This window comes from Rhinopithecus bieti, unplaced genomic scaffold, assembly GCF_001698545.2.
Source record: "Rhinopithecus bieti isolate Rb0 unplaced genomic scaffold, ASM169854v2 scaffold_7673, whole genome shotgun sequence".
Taxonomy (NCBI): domain Eukaryota; kingdom Metazoa; phylum Chordata; class Mammalia; order Primates; family Cercopithecidae; genus Rhinopithecus; species Rhinopithecus bieti.
The window spans coordinates 5,731,534-5,751,693 of NW_016806375.1; the positions used below are offsets into that span (position 1 = coordinate 5,731,534).

The 20,160-nt window shown below is 53.1% G+C and overlaps 1 protein-coding gene across 1 annotated transcript; it reads right to left on the reverse strand.

Annotated features, from left to right (window-relative positions):
• Window positions 1–2,040: 2,040 nt before the first annotated feature.
• CDX1 (caudal type homeobox 1) lies at window positions 2,041–20,147 on the reverse strand. The gene is made up of 3 exons (XM_017875851.1): window positions 19,685–20,147; window positions 3,774–3,919; window positions 2,041–3,214 (listed from the first exon to the last, which is right to left on the reverse strand). The coding sequence occupies exons 1-3, from the start codon at window positions 20,145–20,147 to the stop codon at window positions 3,008–3,010; spliced, it is 816 nt and encodes a 271-aa protein (XP_017731340.1). The 3' UTR covers window positions 2,041–3,007.
• Between the last annotated feature and the right edge of the window lie 13 nt (window positions 20,148–20,160).

Here is a 20,160-nt window from a genome sequence, read left to right on the forward strand (position 1 = left end):
GGCCATTCCTGATAGGAGAGCTGAGCACCTCTTACCCCGGGGTGGCTTAAGATCTGACTAGACTTGAAGGGTCTCTTTCCTGAGCCATTACAGCCCCCCAATCTCTGGTGGAACTCTGGGTGATGGGGAATCACTAGGTACAAGGCAGCAAGTTGCACCACTTGGAAGTTGTCTTAGATGAGTTTCCTTTTTCATGGGGCTAAACACCCATTGGTAGGTGATCACCAACCCAACCTGTGGGTCGCATCCAACCTCCTGATCTCCCATGTGGGCGACTGCTGCAGCTCACCCTTTGATGTGGTAATGCGCCGCTGTGACTCTATCAGAGGAGTGACCACTGACCTCCTGCCAGGCAGAGGTCTTCCTAATGCGGAGACGGGCTTGTCCTCCTTCAGGTGGGTAGGACATCAGCCGAGCCTGCCAGCCTCTCACACTGGGATGCAGCAGCCCCGTGAGAGGTGGCTCAAAAACAAGCACTTATTATGTGCTGGGCCCTGAGCGAAAAACAATTCTAAGCTCAGTTAGACTATTTTATTTCCATTTGACACATGAGGAGGCCGAGGCTCCAAGAAGCTGAGTAACTTGCCTGAAGTCTCGCAGCTTGGAAGTAGTCACGCTGAAATCCAGGCCATCTGATGGCAAAACCTGCTGCTAAATACTGAGTCACAGAGGTGTGGCCCTCCAGCCTGAACATCCCAGCACTGCAGAGTGTGTGGAGTTCAGTGGGATGCTGGGAGGTGTGAGTAGGGGCCTCCTAGGTAGCAATGTGCAGGCAGGGGGCAGGGTGGGGGAATGCCGGATGAAAGAAAATTCAAGGGGTTTCTTTGCTGTGGGGCTTGTCAGAGACTTTGATGTGCTAATGACCCACTGTGACTCTATCAGAGGAGTGGCTTCTGCCGGATTTCCCGAACTTACTTGACCAGAGTTATTTCTTTTTGGTAGACAACTTCCCCAATTTTACAGATGGTGAAATGCAGGCCCAAAGAGGGTAAGCAGTTACCCTAGGGTCACAGAGCATATTTTTTTGAAGATCAGAAAACTCTATTCACTCCATGCCAGCCGCTTTTCAACAGCCCCTCTCCCTCTGCTCTTGGAACCCTGGTTCTCTCCCAAGCCTCAGGTGTCCACCATTACTAATGAAGGCCCACTGTCTCCCAGGCCCCTGGTAGGAGGAGAGAGAGAAGTGCCTGCTGCACTTCAGGGGCCTGTGCCAGGCCAGGATCCACCTTGTGCACTGTTATCATGGGAGCAAAGGGCGATGGCAGGCAGGCTGTACACAGTTTTTATGGCCTGGCCACCTCCCAGAACAGTAAACAGAGGGGTAAGCAGCTGGCACCGGAGCCCCCAGGGAGAGAAGGCCCCAGGTAGGAGACTCCCAAGAGTTCAAAAAAAAAGTATACTTTCAGTTCATATTGCTCAAGTTCCTTTTCTCCTTTATTCCCTTCTTGGCCTGATCCACACTTGCTAGTCCTTTTCAGTCTCAGTTCAAACATTACCTCCTCCAGGAAGCCTTCCAGGATAAGGTAGGTGTGTGCTCTGCTCTCGCTGGATGCTCTGGCTCCCTTGATGCTCAGAGCACAGCTCTGATTGGCCCTTATCCTGTTATATTAGTGTCGTCTGTGTGCATGGCAGTCTTCCCCACTGAACTGGGGACTTCTGAAGAGCAATTCAGGATCCCTGAAGTGAGACCCTGAGGGGGGCTTTGTAGCTTCTCTCCTGCTCCAGCTGCCCAGACCACATATACCCTGAATGCATTCTCCCCTCTAGATCTTGCTCCCCTACCCTGGAGATGCCCTTCTCCGTAACCTTCCCCCTCCACATCTTCCCAGGCCATGCCCTCACATCCCTCCTCCAGTCTAGGGGACAAGGACTGTGTGCTTTCCAGGCCCAGCCATGCGTGGCACATGGGGGTGAGCAATGAATGTCATCTATTGAAAGAAAAACCTGAACATACCTGAAAAATTCAGAAGACTGGTATGTTGAGTCTGACGATCCGCTTACATTTTTACATAGTCTCATAGACCTACTCGAATAGTGTTCTGTTTTGATCTTTCAAATGTATTTTAAAGGTGACCTTGTTGTGGGCCTAAACAAACGGGAAAGGAATACACAATTGCTGGGGAAGGTGAGGATGATTTGTACTTCTCAAAAATGTTTCTTTAATGCTATGTATAATGATTTTTATGCATTTTGAAAAGAGAAGAAAATTTATTCTTGAAGCTGCATCCAAGAGATTCCACTCTATATACAACACCTGTCCAGCTGTGAGCTCTGCTTGGTCTGGAAAAAGTCCTCTGGGGGCTCCCTGGGCCCTGATGGACAGCCTGGTGGGGGTGTAGAAACCAGGTAGGGTAGACTCTGCCCCCTTCTTTTCTCCCAGGGCCTCCCTCTCAATCCAGAGGCCTCAATGAGAATGATCATGAGGGTTGTGATTCTGCAACCCCGTGGAGCAGTCATCAGAGCCCAGTGCTATGGGTTTTGTGCTTAGCATCCAGCCTGGGGAGGGCTCAGCGCCCTTATGATGGGGGCAGGTAGAGGTGAGGCTGCAGGAAGAGGCAATTGTGAGGTGACCACATTCCTCCCTCCTCAGGTCATGCTCTGCAAGCATTCGTCTTTTTTAGCTCCATCCCTTTTCTCCAGGATCAGTCTGGTCCCCACAGGAGCCTCCAGCTGCACCTCTGAACGTATGGAGGAGGAGGTAGGGCCTGAAGCCTTGTCTAGGCCCCTCCCCCAACAATTTGGGGCTTGAGATGCCCATGGGCGGTTGAGATCATCCACCCTGGACTCTCTTATCCCTCAGAGGTCTAGAACACAGGAGCTGGAAGGTCTTTATCCAACAGGCTTACTGCACAGATGGGCCAAGGGGATGCAGAGGGTGGATAGGTGACTGTCCACCATGTCCCAGAAGGTCAGGGCTGAGACTCGGCCCAGACCTCCTGGGCCCACAGGAACCACACTCCCAGCCCCCAAGTCCCCAGGTCTCCTGGCACACAGGCTGGGCATGGGGCTATGGCAGAAACTCCTCTTTGACAGGCATTGGGGAGGAGGTGGCCAGGAGGCTAGTGTTGCTGGGGCACAGGCCCCCCAGGGACGGCCCGCCTGGGGTGGCCGTGATGTCGTGGGCCGTCGGTGGCTGTGGGGGCTGTTGCTGCTGCTGTTTCTTCTTGTTCACTTTGCGCTCCTTTGCCCGCCGGTTTTGGAACCAGATCTTCACCTGTGGGGTTGGAAGACAGAGATGCAGTGGGCAGCGGGGAGAGAGTGAAGGAGAGAGCACAAGAAGGAGAGATGAGGACAGTGAGCCCCTATTTCTCCATGTGGCTTTGTGGCTTATCTCCTTTCCAGTCTCCCAGACCACATGGACCCTGAATTCATTCTCCCCTTCTAGACCCTGCACCCCTACCCTGGAGATGCCCTTCTCTGTAACCTTCCCCCTTTCCATCTTCCCAGGCCATGCTTCTTCCAGGAAGCCTTCCCTGTTTTCCCTGTGACTGCTCCCCTAATGTAAATAGCACGTGCACCTTCTACAGCACTAATCATAGCCTGCTATAGCCTGTGGCTAATCAGATCCCCTTACCCCTGCCTTTGGGGGCAAGGATATTGGTTTTGTTAAGGGAGGGTGCTGGTAGCACCTCAGTTTCTGCTGTGCCGTGTGACAATGGCCTGGAGACTCAACCTCTCTGTTTTCCTTCTACTGAGCTCTGTCATCTGCCTGGCAGCCTAGAGACCAGAGTCCTCGCACTGCTCCTATGGCTGAGATAGGATGACAGACACACCTGCCGTTCAGTGAGCCCCAGATTGGCAGCCAGCTCTGATTTCCGCCGGATTGTGATGTAACGGCTGTAATGAAACTCCTTCTCCAGCTCCAGGCGTTGGTGGTCAGTGTAGACAACGCGGTACTTGTCCTTGGTCCGAGTCTTACCTGAGAAGCAGAAGAAGCCAGGAAGGAAGGTGAGTTGGGAGGAGGAGGCTGCAAAAAAGGCCCAGGTAGGACCCCTAGGAGGAAGACAATCCAGGTTCCCTGAAGTAGGACCCTGAGCTGGGGAAAGACATATACCCCAGGCTGAGGGAAAACAGTCATTTCCCACACTCAGACCCACAGACTCACAGTCTGGGAGGCAAGTGCTCCTCCCATGCCCATCAGGGAGGCAGTGAAGTGGGGAAAGCAACAAGGTCAGGGTTAAACAGCAGGCTGCTGATGGAGCTGCAGCTTCAACCCAGGTCTCCTGACCCAGAGCCCTATTCTGAAGGCCAGCTCCAACAGCTTTAAACCAGCAGCTTCCATATGTGGCTGCACAGCAGCCATTCTCCAGGAGCTTGTGAAGAACACAGCTTTGGCGCATCCCTGACCAGTTAATCAGAAAGCCTGGGGGTGGAATCTGCATTTTTAACAAACTCTTCAGGTGGTTTTGACTCTGTGGTCAGATATCAGATGGGTTTGAATTCTGGAGACACGGAGGGGATACTGGGCAGGCAAGAGTGATTAAGACTAATGAGATGGCAGCTGCTCCTTCCTCCTGTGCAAGAGAAGAGAGAAGGGAAGAGCCACTACAAGTAGAGGCGGAAGCAGAAAGAATCTGCAACTGTCCCAGGTGTGGGCTCCCTAGTTCCTTCCCAATGGCTGGGGATGGCCTCAACATCAGTCAAGGAGGACTGGGGCTGCTGGTGGACAGTGGACCCCTAGGACCTGTCAGTTAGCTCAAAGGTTCTGGCTCACGATACCAAGCTCTGAACTGGGCCTGCACGAGGGGCCGCAGGCTGGTCTGCCCAAGCCGTCCACACTTCCCTCTGTGTCCAGGCACCGGGCAGGAGAGATACAGCTCATCCCACAGATCCTCACTGAGCTCCTGCTGTGAGTCAAGCACTGGGCTACAACACTGAGCAAAATAAAGCGCCTGTCCTCATGATGCTTAGGTTCTAGGGAGGGAAATGAATGAAAAGAAAAATAAACATATAAAATATTTGATACACTAATTGATAAGTGTTTCAGGAGAAAAGGAGGCAGGGAAGGAGGATCAGGAATTTAGGGAGGAGACGGGTTGTGATTTTTTTTTTTTTTTTGAGACGGAGTCTCGCTCTGTCGCCCGGGCTGGAGTGCAGTGGCCGGATCTCAGCTCACTGCAAGCTCCGCCTCCTGGGTTTACGCCATTCTCCTGCCTCAGCCTCCGAAGTAGCTGGGACTACAGGCGCCCGCCACCTCGCCCAGCTAGTTTTTTCTATTTTTTAGTAGAGACGGGGTTTCACCATGTTAGCCAGGATGGTCTCGATCTCCTGACCTCGTGATCCGCCCATCTCGGCCTCCCAAAGTGCTGGGATTACAGGCTTGAGCCACCGCGCCCGGCCGGGTTGTGATTTTAAACAGAATGTGCTGTTGAAGGCCTTCCTGAGAAGGGGAATTTCAGCAAAGCTCTAAAGGAGGTACAGGAAAGAGTCATGCAGGGCCGGGCGTGGTGGTTTACACCTGTAATCCCAGCACTTTATGGGAGGCTGAGGCAGGTGGATCACCTGAGGTCAGGAGTTCGAGACCAGCCTGGCCAATATGGTGAAACCCCATCTCTACTAAAAAATACAAAATTTCAGCAAAGCTCTAAAGGAGGTACAGGAAAGAGTCATGCAGGGCCGGGCATGGTGGTTTACACCTGTAATCCCAGCACTTTATGGGAGGCTGAGGCAGGTGGATCACCTGAGGTCAGGAGTTCAAGACTAGCCTGGCCAACATGGTGAAACCCCATCTCTACTAAAAAATACAAAAATTAGCTGGGCGTGGTGGCATACATCTGTAATCCCAGCTACCCGGGAGACTGAGGCAGGGGAACAGGAGAATTGCTTGAACCTGGGAGGTGGAGGTTGCGGCGAGCCTAGATTACACCACTGCACTCCAGCCTGGGTGACCGAGTGAGACTCCATCTCAAGAAAAAGAAAAAAAAAAAGAGTCATGCAGACGTCTGGGGAGAGGGTTCTAGGCAGAGGGAACAGCAAGTGCAAAGGCCCTGAGGTGGGGCATGCCTGCTGTCTGACTGCTGTCTGACAGTGAGGAACTGTGAGGAAGCTGAGGTACAGTGAGAAGGGGTTGGGACAGGAGACAAAGGGAGAGACTCTGGGTTTTCCTGTGTCTGGGACAGGAGCCACTGCAGGATTCTGAGCAGAGGAGACATGAAGTCTGATGTAGGTTTTAATATTACTCTGGCTAGTGCATGGAGAATAGATTTGTAGGAGGAAGGGGAAGTGCAGGGAGAGCTGCCATAACCCAGGAGAGAGGGCGGTGGCTTGGCTTTGTTACGGTGCTCAGCCTGGGGCCCAGAGCTGAGGTTAATATCAGGGCTTTCTTTGGGACTCTGATCAGAGGTCTGTCTGGAGAGAATACTGGGAGTCATGCTTGGCCTGGGCTGGTGTTGGGCCTGGCTAAGCACCAATTTCCTTTATAAGAAGCTGAGCACGTGGCTATAAATAGGAGGCGCATGCAAGCACTTCCAGACCCACACACGCTCCCACCCAGGCATGGTGGGTCTCTGAAAGACCATCAACCCCTCCTGCCTCTCCCAAGTGCCCCCACCACAGCCCAGCCTTCACCTTCTTGGGTCTCAGCCCTGGTCCTGCCTGTCCCTCGGCACCCCTGCACTAACCATCTACCCTCCCCCATTCTGACGCCTGTCCCACTCCACCAAGCCCACGCAGCTTGGCAGGACAGCCACTGGGCTCCCCGTGAGCCAAATGGCTTTGTGGAGAATGGGAGACAGCAGATGTTCCTGGGCAGCTTTTCCCTGAGTTTCCTGCCAGAGCAGAGGAACCGCACCGGACGCTTCCACGTCCACTGACCTCAGTTCGCTGCCTAGCATAGCACGGGAGAGCCTCGGCCTTCAGCCAGGCTTGGCCCCAGGAAAGGGATAAGGGAGTGGCTGCCCAGGCCTTGGCTCCAGATAGGGCCCCTCCTTGGCCTAGAAAATGCAAAGCCGGCTCAAAAACAGTTCTGCCTAATGCCACCAGCACTGGAGACCAACACGGCTCTGAATCCCTAAAGCCGGAAGTGGTTGTCAGAGTTTGGTCTCCTCCCACTTTACTGAGGAAGAGACTGGGGCTCGCAATGGTTGCATGGCAGCTGGAGGGCCAAGGAAGAGGCCTGGTGAGCCCTTCTAGTCCAGCCTCCCTGTGTAGTCAGGGTCACTGAGGCCCGGGCAGTACAGGCCTGCCCAAGGCCATGCCCCCTGCTCTAGAGCTCTTGCTGCCTCTCCAGGGCACAACTCCTCATGCTGCCAAATTTAGGGCCCACTGAGTCTGCCATGGAGCCCCCAAAGTGTTGGTAACAGAAGCTTAAACAGCAGACCACCCTTCCATTGCTACTTCTGAGAAAGCAGAGCCCAGACCATGGTGAGGGAAGGCCACTGAGAGCCCCAGGCTGGAGGCCCTTAAAATGCCCAGAGGACTCACAGCCACCCCCAGGAGGACGGGCCTGAGGCAGGGCATGAGGCTCCCTGCCCACCCAGACCTTGGCCTAGAGATCATAGGCAGTGGTCCTGAAGGTGCCTTTTCCGTAGAGTCCTAGCACCCACTCCTGCCTCTTCTGATGAGCAAGCCCAGACCCATGACAGCCATTTCATAGGTGGGGGGAAATGGGCTCTGAAAGGGCACCTGCAGAGGGCCATCCTGACTGGTCATGGTATGAACCAAGTCTTAGGTGTCCTGACCTCAGGCCCAGCTCTTCCACAAGTGAGGGGGTCAGGAGTGAGACCAGATGGAGATAGGGTTTAGCTGCACAATTACTCCTCTCTGTCCTGGCAAGGCTGCCAGTAAAGACCTGGCCCACAGGCCTTGTCACCCCTCTTTGGGCTCTGGAGAGGAGCTGGTGGGCTCAGGAACCCATTGGCCAACTTCTCTCTGGTGGAGCTGCTTGAAACACACAATTTTAGTGCAAGAAAATGGTTCTGCCAAAGAACAAAATGTTTGCTATCACACTGTGTGGCTCAGAAACCGGGGAATCCCATATGCTGTTCCAGGAGTGAGAACTGAAACATCCTCCTTAGCGCCCAACTTGGCGATATCTAGCCTCATTTAACAGGCACATACCCTCTGACCCAAGAATCCCATTTCCAGCAACTGATCCTACCAAGAGCTGCCCAAAGCTCCATCTGTTTCTGATAGCACAAGACAAAAGACAACAAACATGTGTACAAGAAGAAAGCTGGTGAGAGAAGGGATGGTGCATTCATGGAGAGGAGCATTATGCAGTCATTAAAAAGAAATTTCAAAACCCCATATGTCTCAATATGGAGCAATTTCTAAGATGTGTAAAAAAAAAAAAAAAAAAGCAAGACAGAATAGTGTAAATAGTAATGGTATAAAAACGGGGGAGACACACACATACCCAAACATCTGTGCACCCATACAGTTCTTTCTGAAAGAATATACAAGAAGCCAGTAATAGGGGCTGCCTCTGGGAAGGGCACTGGAGTTTGGAAAGCCACAGGTAGGAGGGAGACTTTGGGGTTTTTAAATCTTTACCAAGTGTATGTGTGAATTCATATTTTTAATGACAGCCAGGAACCCTGGGCTCCAGTCCCAGCTCTGGGCTGGAACTCCCTACTGCCCTAAGACACCTCTGAAGCCTGGAAAGGAGGGGGCAGGGAGGTGCATGAGAGCAGTGGGATGGGGAGAGGGCCCAGGATGAATTATTTACAGGCCCCTGGGACGCTGGAGCTAAGGGGGAAGTCCAGGCTCCTATAACAGGTGTCTGCTGAGGGGCTGGCCACTCCCAGCCACCTAATGAGTAATCCTCTGGGCCAGAGGCCCGTGTGAATGGGTGGGAGGGAGAATGGGGAGCCCCTTCAGCTCTTCAGGGGTGAGCACAGAGGGGAAGAGCCTTGGGTATCTCACCGAAATGGGAGGCTTTCTTTCTCCAGTTTTGGGATGTGCAGAATGTCCCATCCATATGGATCAGGCCACCACGGGAGGTAGCAAACTCCCGTCCCCTAAAGCATGCACAGTACAGGCCAATGGCTCCCCATGCCTGACCAGCAGCCTTGGAACTGCCTGGGAAGCTTTTTCAAAGCACAGATTCTGGCCCCAGAAATTCAAATTCAGTGGGGCTCAAATGGGGCTCAAAACTTGGTACTTGAATAGTTTTCCAGGTGACCCTAACATGTGGTTGGTTGGGCTTTAGCTGCACAATTACTCCTCTCTGTCTTGGCAAGGCTGCCAGTGAAGACCTGGCCCACAGACTTTGTCACCCCTCTCTGGGCTCTGGAGAGGGGCTGTGGAGCCCAACAGAGGTACACTCTGTGACTCCAGAGGTGTCTTAGGGCAGTCAGGAGTTCCAGCCCATAGCTGGGACTGGAGCCCAGAGCTCCTGGATGTCATTGAAACCAAACCTCTGGGCTTGTGGAGTGCAGCTTCTTACCAGCTGGGTAACCTAGGACAGTCTCCCCACCTCTCTGAGCCTCATTCTCTGAATTTGTAAAATGGGGAAAATTAATATTCTAATAATAGCCAACACGTCCACGTGCCGGGCCCTTTGCATACATCTCTCAATGACCCATGGAGTTGGGGACTATTAACTCTATTTTACAGATGAGAAAACTCAGGGTCAGAGAGGACCATGCATCAGGCAAGTGGGATTCAAAACCAGGTCTATCTGGCCTCAGAAACAGCAGTAGAACCTATCAATCAAATGGTACAAGGTTTCTTATAGTCCTCTCCAACCCTGCAGCATAGAGGGGCTCACTTGAGATAGATGGACAATGTCTAGCACAGTACCTGGCATGCAGGAGGTGCACGGGGAAAGGCAGATCTTACTTGCTTCCAACAGTGGTGGGATGACCATCTGGCAGGAATGCCAGGAAATGGATCTGTGCAATGGGCGATCTGCTAGAAATGACCGTTTACTTATAAGGTCCCTTCCAACTTGGAAACGTGAACCTCCCAATGTTTATTGATTCTCTGATTGTGTTTGTTATTGTAGCTGAAACAATTCTAAGACCAACTTGACAGTCTGAGAGTCTAGACACTGGGCCTGCCCAGCTGGAGGATGGGGACAGGAGCCACGGTGGCCTGCAGGGGGGGCTCCCCATCCAGCCTAGGCCAAGCAAGGACAGAGTGTGGCCTCTGCTCCAGCACAATCAAATGGCCCCTAGGTCAGCACTTCCTTTGCCCTCTTCCTGCTGGGTGTGTGGCCCTGGGGGATGACCAGCTTTGGCCCCCCAGGCCTGGACCACAAATCTAGCTCCAAAAACCTTTGTGACTCCTCCCTGAGTGGTCCAGCCCCAACTGGCTGTGCTTCAAGATCCTAACCTCTAATACACACATGCACACAGTCATGCACATCTGTACACACAAGGGCTTGCGAAAAATACAGATTCCCAGGCCCCACTCCAGATCTACTGCATCCTAATTTCTCTGTCATCTTTAACAATGCCCCTGTGGATTCTGAACCACCAGCTCAGAAGTCAGTGGGTCCTGGTCCCAGTTCCATGCCGTCTGTGTGGCCTAGAATTAGTTCCTCCTCTCCTCTGGGCCTTGGTTTTGCCTGTGCACCAGTTCAAGTGCCCTCGAGACTCTGAAGCTTTAAGCCCTCTTTGCAGCTGTAAGCCCCGCTCCTGCCACCTTGCTGCCTGCCACCCCAGGCAACCCCCGCAGGGAGCACATGCCCTGCACACCCTCCAGCCACGTCTCTCAGAGACCCACACTGCATGCAGCAAGAGGCGATGGGGAGTTCACCCATGTCTGTGATGCCAGCCTGGGAATGACAAATGGAAGGGCATAGGGCTTTTGGCAGGAGGGGTCAGGGGAGGTGGGAATAGGGTCGCCATAGAATCCTATTGCAAAGAGCCCCCTTTTCCAAGATAAGGAAGCAAGTCCAGAGAGCTTATAGGTCACTTGATGTGGATGACTGCAGGGCCAATAAGCAAATGAAAAGGTGGGAGAGAGGGGCTCAGGAGAACTGATCTCCTCACCCCAGATAATACTTGTAGGAGCGCTACAAGGGTGGCAGGACGTGGGCCAGCTCAGAGGCGGTGGCGCTTCTGGTGAGGGGCCTAAACTGTAGCAGCATCACACTCTACTGAGGTTTGGGAAGGGCTGGGTGTTCGGGGCAAGCTTCCAGACCTTGCCTGGTGGCAGAGACCTGGGCTGTGGTCCAGCCTGGCCATCTTAGTTGAAGGACTTGACAAGTGACCGAACTTCCCTGGACTTTCCTTCCTCTGCCTGGGGAACAGAATGGCTGTGAGAGCAGTCTGGAAAGGGTAAAAAGCTATGGAGACAAAAAGGAGAAAACAGCTATTTGCAGAAGCGGGCATGTTGGTGGAGTCCGTCATGAGAGAGAGGAATGTCGCCTAATGGGGAGCCACAGGGCCAAGAACACACTGGCCTGGGAGTGGGGAGATCTGGCTGGCCCACCAGCTGGACATGTGATCCCTTATTTGGGCCTGTTTCCCCATCTGTACCACCATGGGGAGGGCCCTCCACTGTGCCCTAACCTCACCAGCTCTACAATGGATGGATGCCTTTCCTGGGACATCAGGTTTTCTGCCTGACCCACAACTGGGTGCTTGTCTTGGCTGATCTGGCAGTCCCAGGCTGCTAATATCATGGTTCCTCACTCAAGCCCTAGCAGGGATGAAGCTGGCGTGGGAGTGGGGAAAGGGGGACAATGGCCAGGCCAGCCATTTTGGGAGTCCTGCAGCCTTAGCCAGATTCTCCTCCCCACTGTCACCCTCCTTCCTAGTTAGAGTTCTTCATCATCTCTGCACCCTCCTCCTCCAGGGCCACCTTTGCATCATCTGCTGTCCTATCTTCTTCATCAAGGTCCACAATCTGACCCAGCTTTGGGAGGCAGCAAAGAGTAAGGGACTTTAGAGTCAGAGACCGGTGGCTCTCCCCCAGTCTGGCCATGTGACAGTGGTATGTTCCTGGGCAAGTCACTGGACCTCTTTGAGTTTCAGTTTATTTATCTTCAAAATGAAGACCTGAATGCTTTCTTTATATGGTAGTTATGGAGACCAAAGTGATAACCTACTTAACAAAGCACTTATTAATAAAAACTGTGATGATGAAGATGATGATACTACAGAGACAAAGAAGCTGAAAGAGGCAGGAGAGAGGCCGGGTGCGGTGGCTCATGCCTGTAATCCTAGCAGTTTGGCAGGCTGAGGCGGGTGGATCACCTGAGGTCAGGAGTTCGAGACCAGCCTGACCACCAACATGATGAAACTCTGTCTCTACTAAAAATACAATAATTAGCTGGGTACGATGGCGAGTGCTTGTAATCCCGGTTGCTCCTGAGGCTGAGGCAGGAGAATCGCTTGAATCCAGGAAGCGGAAGTTGCACTGAGCCGAGATTGCGCCACTGCACTCCAGCCTGGGCGACAAGAGCAAAACTCCAACTCAAAAAGAAAAAAAAAAGGCAGGAGAGATTCCTCAATGCAAGAACAAGGAGCTTATGCAGAATGGATTTCCATTCTGGGAACTCTTGAGATGGATTTTTCTGCACTGTCCAATATGACAGCAACTAGCCACATTGATTAAATAAAATGTAAAATTCTGTTTCTTAGTCACACCAGTCATTTCAAGCGTTCAACAGTCACATGCAGCTGGTGACTGCCTACTGGGCAGCACAGATACAGAGCATTTCCATCCTGGCAGAAAGTCCTACTGGACAAACACTGCTAGATCAAACTCCTACCAGGGTCCGGACGCCCACACTGCAACACACGCCTACTAGCTGCAAAGCAGCCAGTTCTTGCATCTGCCACCCATTTATATCCTTCCTGAGTTTTTCCACAGGGGCACCCTGAGCCCAAGACAGCCCTTCAAGATTTACAAACAGCGACTGCATCCCTTCAGGTCTTCTCCTAGGCTGAAGAACTTGAGGCCTCTCTGGACTGTTTCCTGGTGGAGTTTCCAGGCCACTGCAACCTGGCCATCTTCCACTAGTCTAGTCTGAGAGTGAAGCCCTTGCTACTCCACTGCAGGCGTGGCTCCCGAAGTCTCACATTTGAGGTGGGGCTGCAGTGAGGAGCTCTGCCTCCAGCCTCTTTCTCCCCGACGCTGGCTGTGTGACCTTGGTGAAGACCCTTCCCTTAGGCCTCGGCTCCCTGAATGCTCTTTGAGGGTAGGGCCATGCCATTTAGCTCACCAGCACCTATCACGTGCCTGACACAGTGAATACTTAATGAATCCTTGTTGAATACATAAAACAAACCTGCTACTTCCTCTGCTTCCTTAACTCCATAAACAGCACCTCCATCCTCCAGCCATTCAGATCAAATCCAAGGTGGCACCTCTGAGTCCTGTCTCCCTTGCTCCCCACGTCCACCCCAGCAGCTGGCGGCTCAGCCTCCAAAGCACAGCCTTCTGTCCATCTCCATTGCTCCTAAAGTTTAGTCTGAGCCACTCATCTGATGGAGAAGAAATGTACTGTTCTGGGGACAGAAATCCTGCATTTGAAAAAATGCTGAACACACTGAGCACCCAATCGATGCTGGTTCGCATTATGATTACCATAATAACTGCACAGTACTTATTTGATAAATAGTTCCTTACCTCCTTCATGGCAGGGGAGGTAGATTAAAAACAAACAAACAAATGAAATAATGACAAACTGCGATTAGTAGTAGGAAGGAAAGTGAGTAATGAGCTAAACTGAGTGGGGAGGTGGGGGGAAGAACCCTACTTTACTTAGCTGGGGGAGGTCTCCAGGAACAGGCCACATTTAAGCCAAGACCTGAGGTTGAGAAGGAGGCTTCCATGTCATGAACAGGGAAGGAGATTCCAGGGAGGGTGAGCAGCATGTGCAAAGGCCCCCAGGCAGGGAGGAGCAGAGTGAGGGCAGAGAGGGCAGCTCTCTGTGCGCAGGTTGGACCCGTCTGCCTTGTTCAGGCCATCATCTCCAATGCCTAGGAGCAAGTTCAGGACAGAAGACACTCACAGAGTATTACTGCTTGCCTGATTGAATGAATGAATGAGAGAGGCACAAGATGAGGCTGGAGAGGCCAGCAGATTCTGTGGCAGAGGGATTTGGATTTGGTTTCAAGAGCAACAGGAAGCCATGGGAGGGTGTGGAGCCTAGCTTGCTCCTTCTTTCTGTTGATGGGGGGATCCATGTGGGGTGCCCCCACAAGCCTGAGGGGTGAGTGTGGCAGGGGGAGGGTCTGTCATGCTAACATGGTGATGGCCCTGACTCCAGATGTGAATGTGGTTTCCACATCCCGGGAGCTCCAACACAGAAACCTGAGAGGCTGGCCCATTAAGATAACTTCCTACAGACCCGCCAGACCCTGCTGCTAACAAACCATTTTGGACCTTCACAATGATTCCCTAAGCTCTAAGCAGCAATATCTGCCAAAGCAGCAGGGAGAAAACACCCAACCAAAAAAAAGCCTTCTGCCACCTTCTAACTGGGTCATTCCCTTTCCCAGCTACATCTGAGCGATGAGGTGTCAAATGTAGCTTCTGCCTGGAGAATCAGTTCTAAACAGCCTGGCCCCTGCTGGGCCGCCCTCCTCCCCCAGCCTCTTACAGTACATCCCCTGCCTGGCCTCCTTTTCCCCCCACCTGGCTTGGAATGTCCATGGGGAAGGGGGGGTCTCGGGCTCCCCTTCCTGAGTGTGTGGCTTTATTTCATAGATGCTTGCTGGGCTGTAGACTGGGTGTAAACACGGTGCTGCCATGTCCTCGCTGTGTGAGCTTGGGCAGGCTACCTTACCCTCTCTACGTCTCATTATCCTGATCTATAAAATGAGTCTAATACTAGATCCTTACACCACTCAGGGCTATCATGAGACTTAAGTGAGATCACCTACGCAAAGTTCTTGGCACAGTGCCTGGCATGCAGTAAAGATTTAGCCAATGCCACAGTTATTTGCTCTCTCGCGAGCTCCTACTATGTGCAAGGCAGGGTGAGGATGGGACTGATTAGGACTGGTCCTCGAGGGACTACAGATGGTAAGTGGCAGGCATAAATAAGACAATGAAAGTAGAGAGTCAGTGGTAAGTGTCATGAAAACAAGGGCCTGATACAATGCTTAGGAGAGAGGAATTAGGGAGGGCTTCCTACAGGAGACAGCCTTGGAGAAGGAACAGCATTTGAGCTGGTGACGAGCAGGTTCTCTGAGCAGCATTTGAGCAGGAGACGGAAGGGAGGGCAATGCAGGTCGAGGGACCAGACTGGAGAGGCAGGGAGTTTGAGGTCTGTGCTCCAGTGCACCTGCTGAGGACTGGTTGAGGTGGTCACAGGCACCGATGCCCTAAGCAACTACTGTGTGCTAGCTGCAGGGTGGTGCTTTGCAGGCATCTCTTTCCAGATGCAATCCTATTATTATCCTGTTACAATGGAGAAGCCCAGGCTCGGAGAAATGATCCAAATTAACTTGCCCGAAGCTATATAGCTTCTTATGGAAATTCAATTCCAGGTCTGAGACTCCCAAGCCCTGGCTCTTAACTTATCTAGTCAAAGTAGCAGGAGAATGGCTTCAATAGATGGTTGAGGCTAGTTCTCAAGAAGGCTCTGATTGCCACAGAAATGGAGCTAGATTTTACAACAAAGAAATGGCATAAAATGAAATGGCAATTCCATGTCAGTAGGGAGCCACAGAATGCTCCTGAGTAGGGCATGTGCCTTGAGAAGGTAAATATGGCAATGGTTTTAGAAGACAGCTGGAACATCACAGAGAGGCTGAAGGTGAGAGAACAGGCTGGTGGCTGTGGCAATGGGCCAAGGGAGAGGGCCTGCAATGTGGGGGGAAGGGAGCATTCATGCCCTTCGTGGGCCTCAGTTTCCCCATCTGAAAGCTGACGAAGTTGGACCAAGATCTAAACCTTGCTCCCACAGTCTCATCCACGTGAACGTCTCCCTAGTCCTGAGACCTCAGCCACCCCAATGGGCTATTAACCTGTGGAGCAGGTTTATTCAAAGGAATTGGAGGCTGAGCCTTCCACAGAAGGATGATGTGTAACCCTCCTAGTGAAAATGCTGATATTTAAAACCCACCTCATGAAAACACAAAGAGAAAAGGAAAAAAAAACAATGTCTTGTAGTCATTTCCTATCCTGGCCTCAGTCAAATGATACTGATCACTCAGAACTGATTAATATTGTCTTTAGGAATCGGAGACTGGTTGAAGCCCAACAGCCTCTCTCTCATCTTTCCCATTGTCACCGCCCCCTACTTAGAAGAAGCTGAAGTCTCAGTCCCAGCCTCAGCAACCCCACTTCCCCACGTGAGTCGGGGAACCATCCAAGTGGAGAGACAGAGGCAGCCAGGTTTCCACTGACCTGAACTGCTTGGCTGGACAGTCACAGGTCCCAGTCCTAGGACTGGGACCTCAGAAACCTGTGTGAAAGCTAAGATCTCACCCACCCCCCCGTTCCCCAGAGATAACTTTTGTCCCTCACACTTGCTCTGTTCATTCACTCAACAAAATATATTGAGCACCTACTAAATGCCATGCACTGAGCTGGGTGCCAGGATGCAGTGGTGGGTTAAGCAGACATAGCTCTGGACCTCATGGGAATGGACAACGTAGAAACAAGTGTAAGGAAGTGAGTAGACTGGAATTAGTGCTCTGAAGGAAACACAGCAAAGATTCGTGATGGTTGTAGCGGGGAGTCCACTTTGGGAAATGGTGGAGGGCTTCACAGAGGAGGTGATGATTAAACTAAGATCTGAAGGGTAAGAAGGATCCACTCTTGCAAAGAATCAGGGGAAAGAGCTTTCCTGGAAGAGAGAACAGCATGTGCACAAGCGCTGCAGTAGGACTTGGCAGGTCTGAGAAACTAAAAGAAGTCTGGAACAGCTAGAGCTTGAAAGCCAAGGTGAGAGCAGCCAGGGATTAGGTCAGGGAGGCAGGCAGGTGCAAATGCTGTAGTCTTATAGACCTCAGGAAGGAATGTGGGGTTTATCCTACATATGATGGGAAACCACAGGAAAATTCTAAACCAATACTTCTGACATCGAGCCCAGCTCAGCCCCGCTTGTGTGAAACTGGAACATTCCTCACAGTCTGTACCTGGGTTTCCTCATCTACATGTGTGGTCTCTAACTGTCCAGTTTGTCCATTCTCGAATGCTGGAGGCTCAGAAGTGGGGGAAGAAGGGGCTAGCCAGGATTGGTGGCAGGCTGAAGACCTGGTGGCCAGTGTCAGTGGGGATTGGGAGGGCAGTGGCATGCACTGATCCTCCTTCAGCTGTCCTGGACAGCAGCATTGCACAGGAACTGCCCCTGGAAACCCTGTGCCTTCATTGCCCAGAAGGAGAAACTGAGGCCAAAGACAGGAGGGGCTTGGCCTCTCTTTCAGGGACAGTCAACAGTTTCAACCCAATTCTGCTCCCACTTCAGGATAGAGAGGCAGCACCTTCTAGCTTCAAGGTCAGGGTTCCCACATCCTCTGCAGAAGGGGGCTAACCTGGCTCCTAGGCAGTCCCTTTCCTGGAGCCTTGGGAACCCCCAGACCTCCTTCTGCCTTTCCCTCTACTCTCAGAGAACAAGGAGGGAAATGCTTTTTTGCGTACGGCAGACTCATCTGCCTGCAGACAACAGTTTTCAAGCGACTTTTGAGACCAGAGGATGAGCCAGGCTCAGCAGCTCTCGTGCCCAGAGGCACGAGGTGATTTGTACAGAAGATCCTCCAGGATCCCCCAGTCCTCCAACCCCCATTGACACACTCCTTTTCCCTTACACAGTGATGGCCTCTCTCCAAGTCCCTACCCATAGGGAACCTCCCCATTCATCTCCAAAGTCACCAGATAAGCAGGAAGCAGCAAGTGCAACAGAGGAGCAGGAAACGCAGGCTTCCTTCTCCAGAGCCTCACAGACTGGGAACTGCAGGATCCTGAGCACTGGTGCTGCCACCACCTCCTCTCATATAATACAGGGTTCTTAACCCCGGATTTATGAATAAAGCTTCTGGGAGCCTCCAGAACCCCTGAAATTGCCCAATGATGCAACACTTTTTCCCTAGAAAAAAGATTTGTACCTTTCAGCAGATTTTTCAAAGGAGTCCTTTTGTAACTCAAACAAGGGTACAAACCACTGCATAACCTCCCTTCTCTCTAATTTCACAGATGGTAGAACTGAAACCCAGAAAAGATGACTGATTTAAGAGGAGCTGTTGTATAGATGTGTGGTCTCTAACTGTCCAGTTTGTCCATTCTCGAATGCTGGAGGCTCAGAAGTGGGGGAAGAAGGGGCTAGCCAGGATTGGTGGCAGGCTGAAGACCTGGTGGCCAGTGTCAGTGGGGATTGGGAGGGCAGTGGCATGCACTGATCCTCCTTCAGCTGTCCTGGAGAATTAGAGCACAGACTTAGTGGTTAGTCCTCCTAGGTTCAAATCCCGGCCCCACTAGTTACGGGTTATATGTCCTCGGGCAAGTACTAAAAGTCTCTATGCCATAGTTTCTTCATCTTAAAATGGGGGTGATAATAGTACCCACAATGATGTTTTAAGAGTTAAAGGAGTTAATGCATGCAAGATCTTACTTATGTCATGCCTGGTCCGTTAGTAAGTGTTCCAAAACATTAGCTGTTATTTAATCAAGGCCACAGAAGCAAGCGGCAGAGTCTGGTTCCCTGTACCTCCCTGGAGGCAGATAGGAGGTTCTGTATCCCTGGGACTTCCAAGAAGGGTATATGATTATGGCCAGAACCTGTAGCTCCTGATCAAGGCCAACCCAGCATCTGCCCTGAGGCAAGCTGAGGGTGTGTGGGGAGACCGGGGTGAAGAGTGTGAGGAGGTGGGGGAAGTCCCAGGCTTATTCCCAGCTGGGGGAAGGGGAGGAGGGGCTGGACATCAAAGGGTGGGCAGGCCAGCTTCCCGCCCCCAAGGCTAGGTGGCCTTTGTCAGGACAGGCCGGACACAGTCGGGACAATGGAACATCGTGTTCACTTTCCGGCCAACAGGAGTCACTACCGAGCTAAGGCAGAGCCAGTTACATGACAAAGGGGGGACCCACAACGGAGGTCAAGCCGCCCCTCAATAAAGTTGGGCCCTTTGTCCTGCCCCCTCCCCTGCCTTTGAAGAGGGCGGATCAGAGAGGCCTGCCTGGGGGCAGGAGGTTCACAGGCTCAGGAGCCAAACAGTAGCCCCCTTCCCACTGCTCCCGCTTCCCCTCCCCCGGGGTCAAGAGTTCAGGGAGGACCCTGGGAAGGTAAGGTACAGACCCCTCGCCGCAGTCTGGCCAAAGAGGGCTCTTTTTCAGCCTGAAGGATATGACCCAGCAATCTCTTGACTGTATGATGGGGAGACCCAGCCCTGGCCAGGAAAGTCACCTGCCCTTTTCACACAGTTAGCGAATCGTCCCTTCTGGGGGGAACTTGCCGCCTTTGCCTAGGGTTGGGTTAGGAGTAGAAGAAGCAGATGAAGAGCAAGGAGTCGGTGTTGCTAAATGAGTGTGGGACACGTCTGGGAGCCTGCGTTCTAGTTCGGGCCTTGCTCCGCGGCCGTAGGCGCATTTCCGCACTCGCAAGGGGTCTCGGTTTCCCTATTTGTACAGAGAGAGGGTTAGGCTGTGCTGCTGAAGGCTTCGATAGCCTGAGACTCAGGAGAGGGAGCTCAAAAAGCAGCCCCCCGGGGCGAGAGCGGACAGGAGGGCCACACTCCCGGGAACCCGAGCAAGGCCGGAGCAGAGGTCAGACACGGGGCGGCCTGGGCCGCGCCCGAGCACCTGCAGGTCCAGAGGTGCAGGGCGAGGGAGGGGTCCTTACCGCTGCCACTGCCGCCTCCGGCCGCCACGCTGCGCCGCATCCATTCGTAGGGCGTCCGCCTCTGCGCTCCGGGCGAGGATGGTGTGCCCGGGCCCCCGAGGGGCTGCGCCAGGTGGCCCGGGCCGGGCCCAGGGGGCGCAGGCACCGGGCTAAAGTCCAGAGGGGGCCCGAATGCCAGCGGAGCTGGGCTGGCTGCAGGGGCCGCGGGGCCCGGGCCGTAGGCGGCGGCCCAGTCGTCCTTGGGCGCAGGGGGGAAAGGGCGCCCCCAGGCCTTCGGGGGCGCTGGGTGCGCGGCGCTTGGCCTCCACGTGAAGAGTAAGCTGGGAAGTCGGGGTACTGCCGGGGGCCGCCGGGGGTTTCGGGTGCGAGGGGTGCCTCGTAGTTCGCTTGCGCCAGCCCGGGCTGGGGCTGGGCCCCTGGCAGGGGCCCAGGCGTTACACGCCAGCACATAGCCCACATACATGGTGGCCGCGGGG